General features: G+C 41.7%; 1 protein-coding gene across 1 annotated transcript in view; it reads left to right on the forward strand.

The window, feature by feature from the left end:
• The first annotated feature begins 568 nt into the window (after positions 1-568).
• GRIK2 (glutamate ionotropic receptor kainate type subunit 2) overlaps positions 569-17,050 on the forward strand; it is a 696,770-nt gene continuing 680,288 nt past the window's right edge. Inside the window, exons 1-2 of the mRNA XM_066254474.1 lie at positions 569-623; positions 7,306-7,714. Coding sequence (XP_066110571.1) covers positions 7,600-7,714 — 115 coding nt within the window. The 5' untranslated portion in view covers positions 569-623; positions 7,306-7,599. The remainder of the gene's footprint in view (positions 624-7,305; positions 7,715-17,050) is intronic.

Raw genomic sequence — 17,050 nt, forward strand, 5'->3', positions numbered from 1 at the left:
TGTGGAAAGGGTAAAGAAATCCCTCCTTCTTTCATTCAGCACCCACTGTATGCCACAACCTATGCCCTATGAAGTCAAATGAGACACACTCCCTGCTCTACATCTGAGGAGTCACAAAACAAAGCTGGATTTGCATTGGAATCTACTCTCTTTCCAGGGTTTTGCTCCACCCTCCTGTAAGTAGGGAGCCTGGGTCCTATAAGGAGAGGGCCTTTGGCCAGTAGACAAGTTGTCTTCATGACTCCTGTTGGGTAAAAGAACTGAATGGGGTATTTTTTCCCCACGCCTGGCCCGAACTCGGTTCTGCCTCGAGGGCCCATTAGGCTTCAGGTCACAGCAGCTGGAGCCCAGGCGCCCAGAGCCGGTCACGCGTCTGTGCTGCCCGCTCCGTGAAGCACAATGGAGTCATTGACTATTTATTTACTCCGTACAACAAGGCCGCTGTTGACTTAATTACGGGAGGGAGCCTCCCTGCCACCCCTGGGATCTTTAAATGACTAACGGACTCTCCGATGACGCTAAATCTCTGCTCCTTAACCTCTGTAAACCCCGAGTCTCCCCCACATGTATGGGCTTACTAGGCATGTAGGGGGCATGGAGAGCCAGGAGTGGTGACGAAGAAGGTAGGGACTGGTGGTTTTGCGCGAAAGCCAGCTAGGGTCTGGCAGGACTGAGTCTCTGTGTTTCAGGGCTGGACTGAGTCAGGAGCTAGCCCGAGGTTGTGGAGGGTGGCGAGGCTGCGCCTGGTTCAGGGGAGAACTGAACTCTAAGGCTTGTCTCCGCTTAGGGCCACGGAAATGAGCGAATGGAGACCAGGGCTGGAACCTTACACGCGTACAGCCTGTTTGAAAACTGCCTCCCTGCCCAGGAGGCGGGCCTGCTACCGCTCGCCTCACTTCAACCTCCTAGCGAAGAGCCGCTCGCTAACTTCCTCTGGGGGCAACTTGCCAAATCTCTGCTCTAGGTAATATTGTAGGGATGAGGATAAAATAGAAACGGTATTGGATAGATGTTGACTTTTCCGACCCAGAGGAGCGGAAATCGGGAATTGTTTGCAAAAGCTAATCGTTTCTACTGAGAACCTGGATAGCCCGGTGTGTTCACCAGCGGTGGCCCCTTCCTGGAAGCAGTTTCGGGAAGACTTAGGGATTTAGGCACCCCTCCTCCCCCTCCGGCCTTTTAAAAAGTCTATTTAGAGTATTTAGACCCGAGTCCAGCCAGACCGGGACTGCTCCCTAGGTTTTTTTTTTTCAATAACCTTTGAACTGCGACCTCTGGTTCGGCGCCGATCAGATCTCAAGCCAAACTTCTTTCTGCAATTTGTTTGGGTTGGGAGTTTAGGGATCTGGGGGGAGCGAGGCGTCTGCCATTCAGGCGCCAGACAGCACCAAGTCTGCCCGCCAATCTCTCAACCCTTGGGAGAAGTTTCTTTCGATTCTTAGCAACTGAGGCAGAGAGAGAGGGGCGCAGTGACTCCAGGAATCTAAGGGGTGGGGCGACTCACTGGTAATGTGCACGAGGTAGAGGTGCGGGTAAGGCGCAGGTAAAGACCATTCTTGCAGACTTCCAAGGGAAATGGCAGTACTTTGACTAAAAGGTCCACTTTGGAGACTACCAGCTGCTCCCCAAATGCTGGCAGCAGAGAAGTTTCGTTGCTATGGTTTCAGAGAGGAATAAAAGCCACCACTCAGAACCAAACGAGCTGGGGCTCCCTATACGTGTGGTCACCACCCAAGAGCCAGGCAAATTCCTTGGCGATTTGCACCACTCCTTGACCGAACATCTCTTCCCGCTCCTCCCATCCCGGAGCAGGCGGGGGTGTGCTCCGATGCGAGTATTACTGACATCTAAGTCTGGGGCATCCAGAATTCTCGCACTTTCGCTTCTGAGGTCCAAGGACCAGCGCTGTGCCCCCATTGGCCCTGGCGGCCCGGAGCCCACAGGGGCTGCGGGGAAAAGAGCGCGGCTCCTTTAAAACAGGAGGCGAGGAACCCCCGCCAGGAGGCGTGTCTGTCTCCGCCGCTGCGGCCGCTGCTCCACCGTCTCTGTCTCCGCCGCCGTCACTCGCGCTCGGCGCCCGCGGCTGCGCTGCTCTGTCCGTGAGCCGGGGACTTCCCGCCCGACCTCCTCCGGCTGCTCCTCCCCGAGGACCACCCCTCCCCCTCCCCGCCCACCTCACCCCCATCGGAAGGTAAGGACTCCCCCGGGGTGGGCTCCGATCCAGGCTGCCTTCCCAAGAGTATTTTCCCACGAGGACAGAAGGGACCAGGGGGTGGGCGAGGGACATTTTCCGCCTGGAAAGGAAGAAAGCGAAGAGCAGCGTGGCAGAGCCCGGTGCGCTGGGGGCACCCGCTGCGAGTGGCTTAGTCCCGCTCGCTGCAGCCAATTCCTGTCAAGGATACAACTGGCTTGGTTGGCTGCAGACGCTCCCGGTCTCCACATAGAATAATTTAATAAGTGGACGTGTCAGGAAGTGGCCTCTGGTACTGGGACTCACGCGAGGCGAAGAGACACAGATTGCAAGAAGCTGTGTGTCTGCTTGCGGGTCTGATGAACTCTCCAACCTTCCTTCCATCCTCCCATTCTACCATTAACCCTGCTCCCTAGTTCTTCTGTGCTGAAGAAGTAGACATTCATGCTAACCGCTGCCACTATTAAGAGCTTTGAAGAAACTCGGAGGGCGTCCCAGTAGGATGGGGTGGGGGGAGTGTCACTAGGGTAGATCATAGACGGCAAGAACTTTTAATGACTCTCTCACATCCCCTGGCATTTTTACCTTTAAGGAGTTCTTTACTAAACAACATGACCCAACTGAGGCTCTTTATAATGATTTCCAGTGTAGGGAATAGAGGATATTATAGTAGAAAAATTACCACCGTATACTTTCGGTAACAAACAGATTACCTCCTGTGATTTCTTCATCTTCATGCTGTAAGTATTCTGCCAACAGAAATTACCTTATGGATTAATTATTATTTTCATTTCACAAGAGATGATTGACTTGAATCTTAGTTTGTAGTTTACTAGAAGATATTTCAATCTTTATTTCTCTAAATTTATTACCTTATAACTTTTTAAAATATAAACCATTTTTGTCATCACCAGGGAGGCTTCCAGGGGCTTTAGGAATTTCTTAGTTAAACAAACAAACAAAATGAAATGTACAAAAGGAAAGTGATAGAAAATAAGTGATGCCTAGAAGTCTTACCTGTTTGTTTTCTTCTACTTAAACCCATTGAAGTTTGCATAAGCTGATATTAAAAGAGAAAGGTTCCGGTTTAATTTCTTAATTAAGACATACTTCTTTTCATTATCAAAACAATTAATTAAAACTCTAAATCTCATTAAACTTCAGTGCAGCAGAATGTTGGTGGAACAGTTGATAGGTGTTGAGAATCACAAGGGATTTCATAGCATAATATTCATAGTTACGAAGAAGAAAGTGCAAGTATGCAACAGTGTGGTTTTAACTGATATCAGCTCTGATTTTATTCTCTGGCAACTCTAATGCCATGGATGAACAGGCTGTTTATTTTAGCTTAGTTACAATACAACAGGCCACATGCATGGAAGACTTAAGTCGAATGTTACTATAAGATGAGGTTTCTCAAATGTCACACAACAGCAGGAATACAGTGACAAGTTAAGTGGAATTCTTACACAGAATTCAATGTGAGACATTTAAATATAGATATGGCATGAAGAACCTTGAAAAACCTTTAAAATTCAGGTTGTCCTAGGATTACGTATTTGCTGTTTCTTGAAAAAGGTATATAAATGTGCTGGAAGGATTATTGTTCATGCCCCAGCAGGTGGCAGCTAACTAGAATAAGATTCATTTTCAACGGGAGAACAGAAAAATAAAATTGCTTCTCAAGTAATATTGTCCCAAAATAAGAGGTCATTAGTGTCAGTTAATGTGAAAATACAGTGAAAAATAAAGCTAATGGCTTTTTGTTTTTGTTGTAACTAGCTTTGCATGAACACGATATACATTTTGTTCCTTGATAATTTATCATAGGCTTGGTATCTCTTCATGTCAGCATTCTGGTTTGTTTTTTTTGTTTTTTTTTTTTCCATACTTTTAGACACAGCTCCTCTTTTTGAGCAGTTAGTCATCTCTGCTTTGACCTTGGAACCTACAGAGCCTTGTCTCCTAGAAATAAAGGTTGCCATATGGTTAAAATAAATAACAAAACAAAACAAAAAACAATAAATGAAACCATTAAATAAGGTGTTTAAATCTTACTATTGCTAAACATATATGATCTCCTGACACCAAACAGTGTTTTTTTTTTTCTTTGAGAAAGGAGCAAAGTACAAAACTGACACAATTTTTAAAAGAGATTTAGAACTGGGTAGAGAATAGTATATAATGATTTTTATCAATCCTTCATATAGTCCCAGAACTATGATGTATATTATTAGTATTAGGAAGAAACTTGTAATAATTTCAAAATTGCATTACTCTAAGCATTTTATACCAAATCATTTTGTTCTAATATTAGGGGGGTAATTTTAGGGGTTTTTTTTGTTGTTGTTGCTGCTTTTGCCCTGAGAGTGAGCGATATCTAGTGAGAAAGAATGAGAATTAATCTGATTACCCTTGTAACAGATGGAAATCTAGAGGTGGAGAATTCTATAGCAATAACTGATTGTACACTTTAGAAATATTTCTAGCCACTGAACATTGACAGCATGTTATTCAGTGTTCTAAATTCTTGGTGGTCTTTTGGGCATTCTTTTTTTGTACTGGGAAATGAGTAGTTTAGTGCTCATGAGTGAACTCAGAGTTAATGTAAGTGGCTTTTGTGATAGTATGTCTTGGAGGGGGATGACTATTAGCACATCCTGGGTATGCCAAACAATTTCAGTAAGGTACCCTGAAATATACACAAAGCACAGTTGACAAAAAAAGTCCTCTTGATGATGTGAGCAATGCAGTGATTCAAATTCACAGGCTTTGTGTAGTAGAAAGATGCAATTGTCACTTCAAATGGTACATTACCCATTCAATGTACTACTATACTTTCAATGTACTACTCCAGAATGAATCTATGACTGGTGCGCTGTCCGCGGTCCTGAAGAAAGGTTTTCTACTGCCTTGCAGTTTAGTTGGACAGGTGGAGATATCTGTGGTGTTGAAACCTTTCAGATTCATTGATGGATGTAAATGAACCTAATTTATCACAGGTGCACAACTAGTTCTTTGGAGACCAATTAACAGTAAAAAATAATGCACGTTTTACTGTTTAATTTACTGTGTGAGAATTTCATGTGTCTGGAAGCTTGATTTTTCACTTTTTCTACTAGAAATCTAATAAATAATCTCACAAAAATGAAATAGTTTAGAATGCTAATTTTCAGCAGAGAAGTTACAACTGTAATGTCAAATGCCATTATGTTAACAGAATACACACAAAAAAGGAGTTATGATACATTTTATTTTCTCAGGTTCCATTAAATGACAACTACATGGCAGAATTGCAGTATTTTCTATAGTTACAGCGTTCTATTTTCATGTATTAGGTATCAATTATATTGACAACTAAAAAATAGGAATATTTATTGTTTCCCTGGCAGTCATTATTATCTCTGCTAGGATCAAAAAGCATAAAGAACAAATAGAATGGAGTCAATGAGACTGCAAGTACAAGACAGAACATGTTGGGCTGTACTTGTTTTACAAGAGATATTTTAAACATGGACTGAAGGAGTCGCTAGATACCCTTGGTTTTAGCACAAGGTGTTCCTTTTAAAGTGCTCAAATAGTCAAATTATTTGATTGAATTGCCTGCTATACTGCAGAACTAGCCATTCATGATACTTATTTTTGACACTGCAGTTATGCCTCCATCTTAAAAATAAAATCAATGCCTACTTAATGCTTTGGCAAAATGAAAGTTTATTTTTAAATAAGCATTTTATAATATCTTAAGAAAAATAGACTGAAGGAATCATTATGACGGAATGAAAACATTACATTGTTTTCTTGCTTTCTGGAGGAAACAGTACTCATATCACTGTTTAAAAATTAGATTATTCTTCAAATAAGATATGATTTTGTATGTTGTCCTAAGGTTTAACCTATGCCCTGTTAGTTGGTTCTATAAAAAAAGAGATTAATTTTAATATACAGGTCTAGAAGTTTGCCTCTTGTGCTTCTTTGTCACTTAAAAACAATAATATATAGCAATATATTTATTACTATCCATTTTTATTTCACTTGGTAATGTAAAACATTATGTAGTATTGAGTATTTTTATCTATATGTCTAGCAGACAGCATATTACCTATTTGAACAATAAAGTGTATTTTTTATTATTTTAATAAAAAAATACTCTACTTTTTTCTTGACTAAATTGCTAGTTTGAAAGCCAAGACAGTCACTGCCTGGGAACTCTAAATATTCTGACCAGGACACCAGGAAACAATAAGGCACTTTTAGATAGAACTGTGACAATTAAAGAAAAACATCCATTCAAAAGACCAAAGAGAAGATATCTGGGCATAAGTGACTGAGGCCTTTGGAGTTTACTTCACCAATTCAAACATTGTCATCTTTTTATATATGCACAATTATTTTAGGTGAGCTAAAAAGTGGGTGGAAAAATATGATTCTTTCTCTTATTCAACATTTTTTTTTTTTGCCTTAAAAGGCAACTTGAAGAAATCTATTTTTACTTCTTGGTAGTAATCAAGGAATATCCCACTCAAGTTTTAAATGACGATCTTCATCTCTCCGATTGTGCTCCTATCTATATTCATTCCTGGACAAAATTTTAAAAGTATAACTAAGACCCTCTTTCAACTTAAGCACAAGTTACATTTGCAGTAAATTCCTTCATTTTAGACCACTTCATTTTTTACAACTCTTAAGCAAAGTGATTTTGACTTAGTTTGTCATTTATTAAAAATTCATCAGTTGATTGTAAGAAGTCCGCTTGCATGCACCAGTCACTCTCTTGGCAAAGAGTATTATTGAAAATAAAAGCACTTTCCCCAAGTAAATAAATTCGACTTCTTCCTTGCAACTCAAGGCAGGCGATCAGAGCGGTTGCATAATAGATATTGGGAAAGCTCACTCACTGGCAGGGAGCCTTAAGAAGCAAGCAGCTATCTCAATTTTTCTCACTTAATCTTGGCTTCACGTCAGAAGCTGTGCAGCAGTGCAGTAGAATAGGGCCTGGCAAAAACCTTTGCTCGCAAAGCGCCTTTGTACGGGTACGCTACCTCGCTACTGACACCTCGGCGGTTTCCAAGGCTGGATTTCCTATTGATTTCCCTCCTCCTTTGCTTCTCCAGGCTCGCGCAGCCAGACATTGTGGGTGTGCGTGCTGGATTTCTCCCGGATGCTCTCCGAATAACATGGATGTCCCACCATTCCTTGCAGTGGAAGGTTGCTCCTTGGCGCAGTGAGTGAAGAACATGCAGCGATTGCTAATGGGTTTGGGAAGCGGAGACTCCTTCCTCTCTCTGTGACCATGCCGTGATCGTGCCTGCGGCCACCGCTCAACACATCCTCATTCCTACCCGAACCGGGAGCCTAACGCTAGATCCGGGAAGTGGGTGCCGCGCGCGTGTGGACACAGAAACACCATGAAGATTATTTCTCCAATTCTAAGTAATTCAGTCTTCAGGCGCACCATTAAACTCCTGCTCTGCTTACTGTGGATTGGATATTCTCAAGGAACTACACATGTGTTAAGATTTGGTAAGATTCCCCGTCTCCAGTGCTGGGTATCTGGCTACCAGGCCGCCGGATGTAAACAGGCGGGTTCGCGCTGCCAGGCGGGTGGGCTCCACGCATTCCAACCTGTTTCCCTGCTCCGTAGCCTCTGGGTTTTAAAGAACCGCCTGTGCCTTTTCTTTTATTATCTTTCCCCCCATTTTCTTAAAAGAAAATTAACTGCAGGAGGTTGAAGTGAGTGACAGTGTTTGATAGTGGTCGCTGCTTGACCTCCCCATAGTAGCCTGCCGGAGAGCGGCTCGTGTCGTTGGGGGCACACCACCTGGGCGCCCCGCCTGTCTCACCCGGAGTTTCCCAGGCTGGGCGGCCGCGAGGTCCTCACGAAGGTGCGCGCCGGGGCTACACGTCTCTCAGCTTGCGAGGCTGCTGAGTTAATACTTGCTAACTCTGACGAGTTATATAGTCCGTGCGCTTTCGCCTGGGACTCGGACAGGTCCGCAGGTGGAAGGCGCTAGTCTTTTAGATTTCTTTTGTCAGCAGAAAGATTTTTTAGTTAATTCCACCGCTTTTCAGTTAATCGTTTCGTGCTGTCTTTACAGGGATTCGGAGCTCTTAAAAATCTTGTTAGGTTAAAAAGCTCTACTTAGCAAGAGGAGGCTGCTACCTAGCTGGAGTGAAGTTGTGTCCGACGGGGTGGGATGGAGGGGTGTTTGTTTTCACCCCGGCAGTACTCCTTTCTTAGCTTTCTCATTGCTCCTTCTGGACTAATAAATGATTAACAGTGATGATTGGGGCAGAGGGTAGTTGTATATGGGAGTCTTAGTCTGCATCTTTATTTCACTGTGACGTGATTAAAGGGCCCAGGTAGCCGTTATGTATTATGGGAGTCTGCTTTCCCAAAGAATCAGGGTTTCCTGAGAGCGCAAAGGAAAATCTAAACGTGGGACTCCAGTGGAAATGCTGGTCAGAAGGTTTTCTGGGAGAAAATGAAGTGTGGGCAATACTCAGCTGCTCTTGATGGCCAGTGGAGTTTTAGTAGAATTAGGGAAAGTTCCCATAAGTAGATAAGAGGGACAGAGAAGAATTTCAGCTGGGTAAATGCTTCCACCCTGGGTGCTTTCTTTAACAGTTCAAGTGGATTTCGACCAAAGAGTGCAGGAGACCGTATAATCCTGAGTATGTGCTTTTGAGATAAAAGCAGATACATTAAGTCACTCAGTCAAATTTTAATCAAAGAGTGATTACCTGTATCTCCTATTATGTCAACAGCATCTTCTCTTTCCTTTCCTCATGTGCTTTTTCTATAATAATAAAAATTTATCGCTTCTCTCAGGCTTTGTGGAAACAAGATAGAAATGCTTTTCTCATATGAAAAAAGGGAACCCTACTTTTCCCTTCCTCCCAACACATAGACACCTGGAGTCCAGTAGGCTAGTAATGACTAAAAAACAATGCGTTATAACTAGATTCCTAGTGTAGTAGTTTTACTTCTTTCTTCATGCCTTTAGATGGTGCTTAAGCACGTTGCTCTTAGCAACAAGGGTCCACAGGAATGCATATTTCTTTAGATGAGATTAAACAGGTCCCTCTTATCACTGGAAATGTGTGTGTGTTCAGCTGTTCTGCTTCAAGCACATAAGTGCTACAGTAGGGTAGTTTTGCCAATATTTTGAGTAGTACAACCTACTTATTTGGAATATTAAGATATCTTCTGAAGTGTGTTTGTGAATGAGTGTGTGTTAGTGTGTTTGCAGACTGGGTGGGAAAGAAAGAAAGACTGGGAGCTGGAACACTGAAACAGTACTCTAAAGATTTAATTATTGCTGCTCTGGTCTTGCAGCACAATATTTGCTGAATCATTAGATTGTTACATTCGCTGATCATTTCATATCTTCATATTAAAAATCTTGGTGACTGTAGCAGAGTGGGTAGCTGCTTTCCAAAAAAAGCTGACACACACAAAAACACATTTTCCTAGACCAATGCTTACTAAGAATCTCCTTAAGAAAAGGGGAGCAGGTCAAGACCTTCCCACCAGTGCCTTGGTACCCTAAAACAACAGCCCAGTTTCTAAATTACCTGATATTTTCTCCATTAACTTCAAAAATCTTCCATGTGGAGGGCCATTTTCTTTGATTTCTGACCTGAGTTGAGGGGCAGGTCTGTGTATATTGTAATCACTGTGACATTTCACTGTTGAGGCTACTTTGATGCAGTGGTGACAATTTTGCTTTCCTCTGGGGAAGACATTTTTTTGAGTGGAGTGTAAGCCACTTTTGAGAAAGGCTATTTTCAACTTTGACTGAAAAGGTGAACCAGAACCTTATACCTGGCCCTGTGCCTGGGAAGGGAAGAGGTTGGAGTTGCTGGTGGAACAGCTACCTTTGGACAGCCCTTGGATGTTGGTGAGACACACCATCTCTGAGAAAGTGGCACCTAGCCCCTTCTTTCACCCACTGACCCAAGCGTAGCTAGCAACCTCCAGTAGCGGCCACAACAGTGGGGCTATGGCAACCACCACCTTCTGGGGTTGTCCTTGACCCAGTTCCCACTTCCTGTGTCCCCTATCTTCCTGCTCAGGGTATGACCCTTGCCAGATCCCTCAAAACCCTATCCAGGTGCGCTCTCTCTCTCTCTCTCTCTCTCTCTCTCACACACACACACACACACACATTCACACACTCATTCATTCACACAGGCAAATGTGCTCTCGCCTAGAAAAGCAAGTCAAATACTTTGGCACAAGGACTCTGGTGCCCAAGAAAACCTCCTGCAGTTCCGCCCACTTGTGCCTGTGTCCCGGTGCTCCCCACTTCCCAGTCCCAACCCACTGCTTCGTACTGGACTGCCCACCGGGCAACTGCTGCTTAGCAAACATGTCCCAATGAAGGCCTCCCAAGGAGGAGGAGCACCAACCCCAGGGCGCTTCCCTGAGGCTATAAAGCAGCCTGCGGGGCACCCCAGGGTCAGCTCCTCAGGAGGGGACCGGCAGCTTTTGGTGGTGGCCATTTCCCGGCCTTCGATCCAGGGTGGCTTCTCCAGGGCGACAACCCAGAGGTGTCAGCAGACAAGGTGGATCTTGGAAAGTTCGAGTCAATTCCTCCACAGCAAGTCAGCTCAGACATTCTCCGCCCGCTTTTCCAGAGGCGCAGGCCCTGGGTCTCCCCCTCCCCCTTGACCCCCCCAGTCGCGCCTCTCCCTATCGCTCAAGCTTTGGGGCCCCAGCAGCACTATGTAAACGAGGCACCTTTGTGTCCTGCAGCTGTTTCCTAGCCCTGCGGCTCCCTGGAGGGGGCTCCAGCCGGATCCTTCCGCCCAAGGGGCGTGGCCCCCAATTCCCTGGTCTCTCAGGTATTCGGTGGCTCAGCAGAACTTGAACGTTTATGTTGTTACTTTAGCCGCCCTTCTCTTTCGGTTGGCTGCACTTCTGCTTCTGGGAAAGCGTGAGGTGATTCGAAGCCGGCTCTGAACAGGGCTTTGTGCAGGGTTAGAGGTTCCCTCAGAGTTTGGGGACATCTTTTTAAAGGAATCACTCATCAAGCCACCCCTTGTTTCCTTTCTTTAGGGTCGGGTTTTTCAACTTCCATGTGCGAATTGACATTTTTGTCAAAACGAAGATAGCACCCCAAACTTTCTTCCAAACTTCTGGGCGTTTTTTTTTCAAGATTCTTTCCGGAGGAGCTGAGCAGGTGGTAGGCCATTTCTTCCCTGTAGAAGTTTCGACCAAGCTTTTCTCTTAAGCATGCCAGTAGAAAGCCTTCAGTAAAAGGTTTCCCAGGCGAAGTTCCCCTCTCCCCCCAAGATGCGCCAGTATCTTGGCCCTGCGCACTGGCCACAGGTCCATGACTCTCCTGTGCCTACGTCCGAGGTGAAGGCAAGCAGCTCAGGGACAGCTCAGATAATTAAATCCACGGCCTGAGAGGGAACGCAAAAGGTTCCTATGGAAATTTCTGTATTTGTTGGATGTCTCATGTGATCCCAGATATAATAATTAGTAGCAGATGTACTACAACGTCGGAGAGTGTGAGTGAATTGACTGAGTTTAGAAGCCACCACGCTCAGCAAGTTCTTTGAAAGAGATTTTTCTTCCTTTGGGAGTTGAGGTGGGCGGGAGGGAGGAGTGGCCTTACATCTGGAATCAGGAAAAGTGGCTCTTGGGAGGCGGGGATTTGGGAGTAATAGCAGCTACTGCCTGAAACAGATAAAGCCTGAACACCTGCTCTGCTGAGCTCTGGAAAGCAGGGGAGGGAAAGGAAGGCTTTCCAAGAATCGCCAACACAACGGCTACAATATAAATTTTTTTTCTATTTTTTCACATAAGTTCTCACTTATTCTTAAAGCTTCAAATAATACCTCTGATGTGATCCATCAACGGAGGCACACTTATTTCAGAAAACGACTTTGAAAAATGATCTTTCCATCCTCTAGAAATAGCTCCCCTTCTCCACCCAGCCACATGGATCTCAGCGCCTTTTCTCGCTTTGTGTGGTTGTCTTTCAGCAGTGAACATGGGTTTATATGTCAGCAAAGATTTCTTCAGACACCTTTTGCTTTTTAGTTTAACTCAAGTGATCATTGCAGTGTGTTCATTCCCTGAATTCTCAAATGACACTGTTTCAACATTTACTCAGCACAGCAAAGTTAATGCGAATTGTTCCCACACAAAGGAGGAATGTATGCCATGGACCAAATGTGGGATGTACCATTCACCATGAAATATAGTTTTGTTTGTGATAATCATGACAATCTTTGATTTTCTTTTAATTGTCAAAATTTCTGTAAGAAAATGCTTTGCTCTTTTGTGGTAGCAATTTGAGTGAGGAATTAATTTTTTGTTGTTAGAATTTTATTGAGTTACTGCAGGTCCAGTTACATTTATTTCCTGGAAATGGTCAATGTCCATTTTGCACACCAAGTAGAAAGCAGTTCACTGTTATTCAACTGTATTATTCTTAAATCACTATACTGCATCCATAAACCTGCAGGTTGTTGGAGATCCCAGGTTTTCCTTAGTAGGATGGTCTGATGGATTTACATGGAATGGGTTATTTGCATTTGTGGTGAAGCTTTATCTTCTATGCACTTTCAATTTATAGTCCATTTATCAAGGAACTAGAAGTGCTTCAAATGAATCTTAAACCCTAAATCTTAGCATGAAAGGTAAGGTCAAAAGCTCCTGAAAGGAAAGGAAGTAGATGCACATCATCATTATTGACTGGTCTAGATTAAACACTGAAGGGGAAGATTTCAATCTGATAACATCCTCATAGGGCTTCCTGTTTTTCTTTGCTGCTTCTGCTGACAATTTTGTAAGGTAATTAAGTTGGCTGATTGAAGTCATGATGGTCATGGGGCGATAAAGACCATTTGAATTTAATGGAATTTAAAACAACAGAGCACTGAACACAACTCTTACCCGAACAAGAATTTTAATGGCCCATTCTGGGTGCTGACTAAATAGAACGCCCTTAACAAGTTTAATAGAAAGGGCAAGGCAGATTAGCACTAGATAGTCTTTATGGTTGAAGATTGGAGAATTAAAATTATCCCTTTAAAAGACTCATTAATGCCTTATCAAGATTTAATGTAGGTTAAATAAGCTTTCTTTAGACCTTCATCATATACTGTTAACCTAGGTTAAGGATCAAGTTTCAGTAAGAAAATAATTTTGAGAGCTGACTTATATGGCTCTCTTATTTCAAAAAACAAAAGACATTTAAAATTCTCTAAGAGTATATAGATACAGTGTTGAGGGTTACTATTGATAATGAATCTTTTCTTTCTGTAACCTTTTTGTAAAGAACAAATTTGACTTTTCTTTTAAAGTTTCATTATTGGTAATTTTTTCTTATAAACAAAGCTTTCTGTAGTTGAAAAACTGCAGATATAATAAAGAAATGTTCTCCTTCTGCAGTTTCAATAGTCATAGGTATTTGATCTGGTTTATGTTGTCATTTTAATTTTGTTCTTTTTTCTTGCTGAAACTTTTGCATACAGGCTACCATACTTCAGTGCATTCAGCTTCCTCCTGCTCCCAGGAAAAGAGCAGGTCCTTGATTTACATTGGGGTCACTAAAGAGCAGTCAGTGCCAAGGTGAAAGTCAAACTTCAGTCTCTTATGTGATTGTTCCCTCCAACTCTTTCTCATCTTGTGGAATTGTCTACTCAAAGTTATCAGTTGCTTTGACTATTCAAGAAGAACCTGAGAACCAAGTTTTCATATAAAAAAATCTGCCAAATTTTATGGTACATAGTTTTTATTTTTAAATTAATTTATTGCTTGATTTTAGAGAGACAGTATGGGAGGGAGAGAGAGAGAGAGAGAGAAACATTTATTTGTTCCTCCACTCTTCCATGCCCTCATTGTTTGATTCTTGTATGTGCCCTCACTGGGGATTGAATCCACAACCTTGGTATATCGAGACCGTACTCTAACCATCTGAGCTGCCTGGCCAGGGCTAATTGTACACAGTTTTTAAAACTGTTTAAAAAATTCTATGTTGATTAAACCTAAAGCATTTAGTTAACTAAGTTGGATGTGGCTTCCCCCCAACCAAAGGTCACCAGTTTTCACCCTCCAGCTCATCCCACATTTTACAGGTTCTCTAAGAAACATATTTTTCTCACTCCTTAGGGATCCCCAAACAGGTAAGGCTTATTTATCTCTTGTCTCACATCTTTGGGGGAAAAACATTTTATATTGCTGTATTTTCAAAGGGACAAAATCAGCTAATCTGGTAATAATTCTAATCTGATAAAATTAGAATGGATGGTAAGAGAAGACCTTCGAAATCTGCAGGATTTATTTATTTATTTTATGTTTGGGCTTGGAGGCTACTCTCCATCTATAGCAGGATTCAGAGAGGGCATTTGCCTATAGATGGACTTAAACCTTTTATTCCCTTAATTAAAAACTTCTTTTCTAGATTTAGTAGAGAGCCAGTTCACTCGACAGCATGGTGTGAAAATCTGAAAAGGGTCTGGGAGCTTGTGACTTTCAGATATTTTCCCATTGGTACATGTAATTCTATCTTTCTTTTTAGTTAATCATTTGCCCTCTCACATGGCCTTGGTTTAAGACAAGTATATTCTGGAAGGAAGAGTACATATCCCTAGACTGTAAATTTAGGATGAGTTTGTTAGATCCATCGATTCTGCCTGTAAGAGAGATGCACAGATAGAAAAGAAAATACCAGGTGCCTAAGGGAGTGCTCAGTGATTAGCACTGATTTGAAGAGGAGGCTGAGAAAAGAAAAGTCAAATGCCATTTGATACACAGTCTTTTCTAAAGCTACTGCCAGACATCTCAGTGCTTTATACGTTGGTATTTTTTATTGTATTAATCCAACTCTTTGAGCAGATGTGATTATTTTGTATTAGATGTCAGTGATATTCCTGGGGAGTTATATATATATATATTATGTATGTATATATATAATGTATGTATGTATGTATATTGAAGTACTAATTGAGTGGCTCAAAAATATATGCAATAGTTGTGTAAGAAGATTTTTGTGTCTTGAATTTTTATTGGGGAGATGGGACTCTGGCTGGAACCTATAAAACTTGTGTGATAGGAAAGGAGAGAGGGAAATGATTCATATGAGGAAGAAAAGGAAATTAAGAAAAGTGAGCTTTGGGACAGGGAATATCAGAGGATAGATAAAGCTTTGCTTTTCTAGAACTTTAATATTTAGGTTATAGGGTTTGGACACCTGTCTCTAGCCCCTGGAAAGCTATTGAAGGTAAAAGATAAGCTTGACTTGGTCTTTAATAAGCAGTCAAGTGGTTTCTCAGTCTGCTGCTTGCATTTTATGAAGAATAAGTGGGTCTCCTTTCTATGTCTTTAAAGTGAAAGCAAAGGACACATCCTTGTTCTTGATTACTGAAGCCTTTAAGGAGTTCTTGGTCTGGGATCACAGACGTTTCTTAAGTGAAATTCTGAAATGAAATAAAAGAATATTTTTAAACATATGGTCTGATGAAATGAGTAAGCAGGGGAAAGTTTCCAGTTAATCTAAGGGAAAATGCATGGGAAGACAATTTAAAACTAGTTAGATTCTTTGAGGGATACCGTAAATTGCCTCCAAGGCATTCTCAATGTTTTGTCTTAATTTCAAGAGATCTTCATTACCTGAAACATTATCTATAATATATAATACAATTATTTTAAAAAAGAATTAATTAAAAACAATTTTAATAGAATGAGCTCATTGTTGGTGATATTGTCTAAGTCTGCGTGCACTCAGGATTCAGACCCTAAATTTAGTTGTTTGAGTCATTAATTTTACTCCTGATTTTGTCATCTAGTGGCTACAAATTAGAAAAAATAATTAAATCTCACTGAACCTTGACTTTCATATCTGTAGAGTGGATATTACTTGCTATGTGTCTAACTTTCAAGGATAATGTTGGAATCAGTAGGAAAATGTATAGAGCTCTGGGCTATCACAGAAAAGGACTTTTGGGATTAAAAATGTAATTGTTTATTTACTGTGTATGTGTGGAACAAAGTAAAATTAGTTATTACTCATGGACATTTTATTCAACACCTTAAACTGTGCATTGAAAGTAGCCTGTCTTTTAAAAATTATTTTCAAGTAGTTTTCTTTAAAATGCACCGGAAGTTATCATAAACATGTTGAAAAGGACTTATTGACTAATAGAACAAATTTTTGTTTGAGTTGATAGTATTATAGAACAGCAAGTCCATTGTTTCTTTTTCCTCTTTAAACATCAGGAATTTAATTGGCATTATCAAATATCCCAGGTATTAGTAGGAAACAAATCACATCTGAAAGCAAGAAATAATGAGCAAAGAAATAATGCTAAGTCATAAGGTAAAGATTTTTCACTTTGTCACAACTGTATAGTTTTTTAAATTTATGATCATAAACATTTCTGAAAAATTATGCCTGATTTTATATATTCTTCATTCTTCATCTAGCTGCCTGTGATGACCTTTTAGCAGTCATTCAAGTTTTGTAGACACATGACTGTATTTGATCCATTTGTATTGATTCAGAGAAGTTTCATGTACATTCAGATTTACAACAGTTGTCTGGGGCTGATAAGTGGGACTTTTCTATGGTTATGTTGACATCTTCATTGCAAAGCTATCTTAGGCAGATTCTTTTTAAGGCACAACAGACTCTACTGTCAACCTCACATCACTAACCTCACCCTTCCTCCCTCAGGCTCCTCTACATTGCCTTTGACTCTTCCTTTCATCATCTACCCCAGCGTTGGTGCGTAGGAAGAGATGAAGACCCCTACCTCTCCACACAACCAGTGGTGCCACTTGAGAGAATCCAGGCCTTTGAAAAAGTCTATTTAACTTATAACACATTTTTATATTTG

This window comes from Saccopteryx bilineata, chromosome 1 (genome assembly GCF_036850765.1).
Source record: "Saccopteryx bilineata isolate mSacBil1 chromosome 1, mSacBil1_pri_phased_curated, whole genome shotgun sequence".
Classification (NCBI taxonomy): domain Eukaryota; kingdom Metazoa; phylum Chordata; class Mammalia; order Chiroptera; family Emballonuridae; genus Saccopteryx; species Saccopteryx bilineata.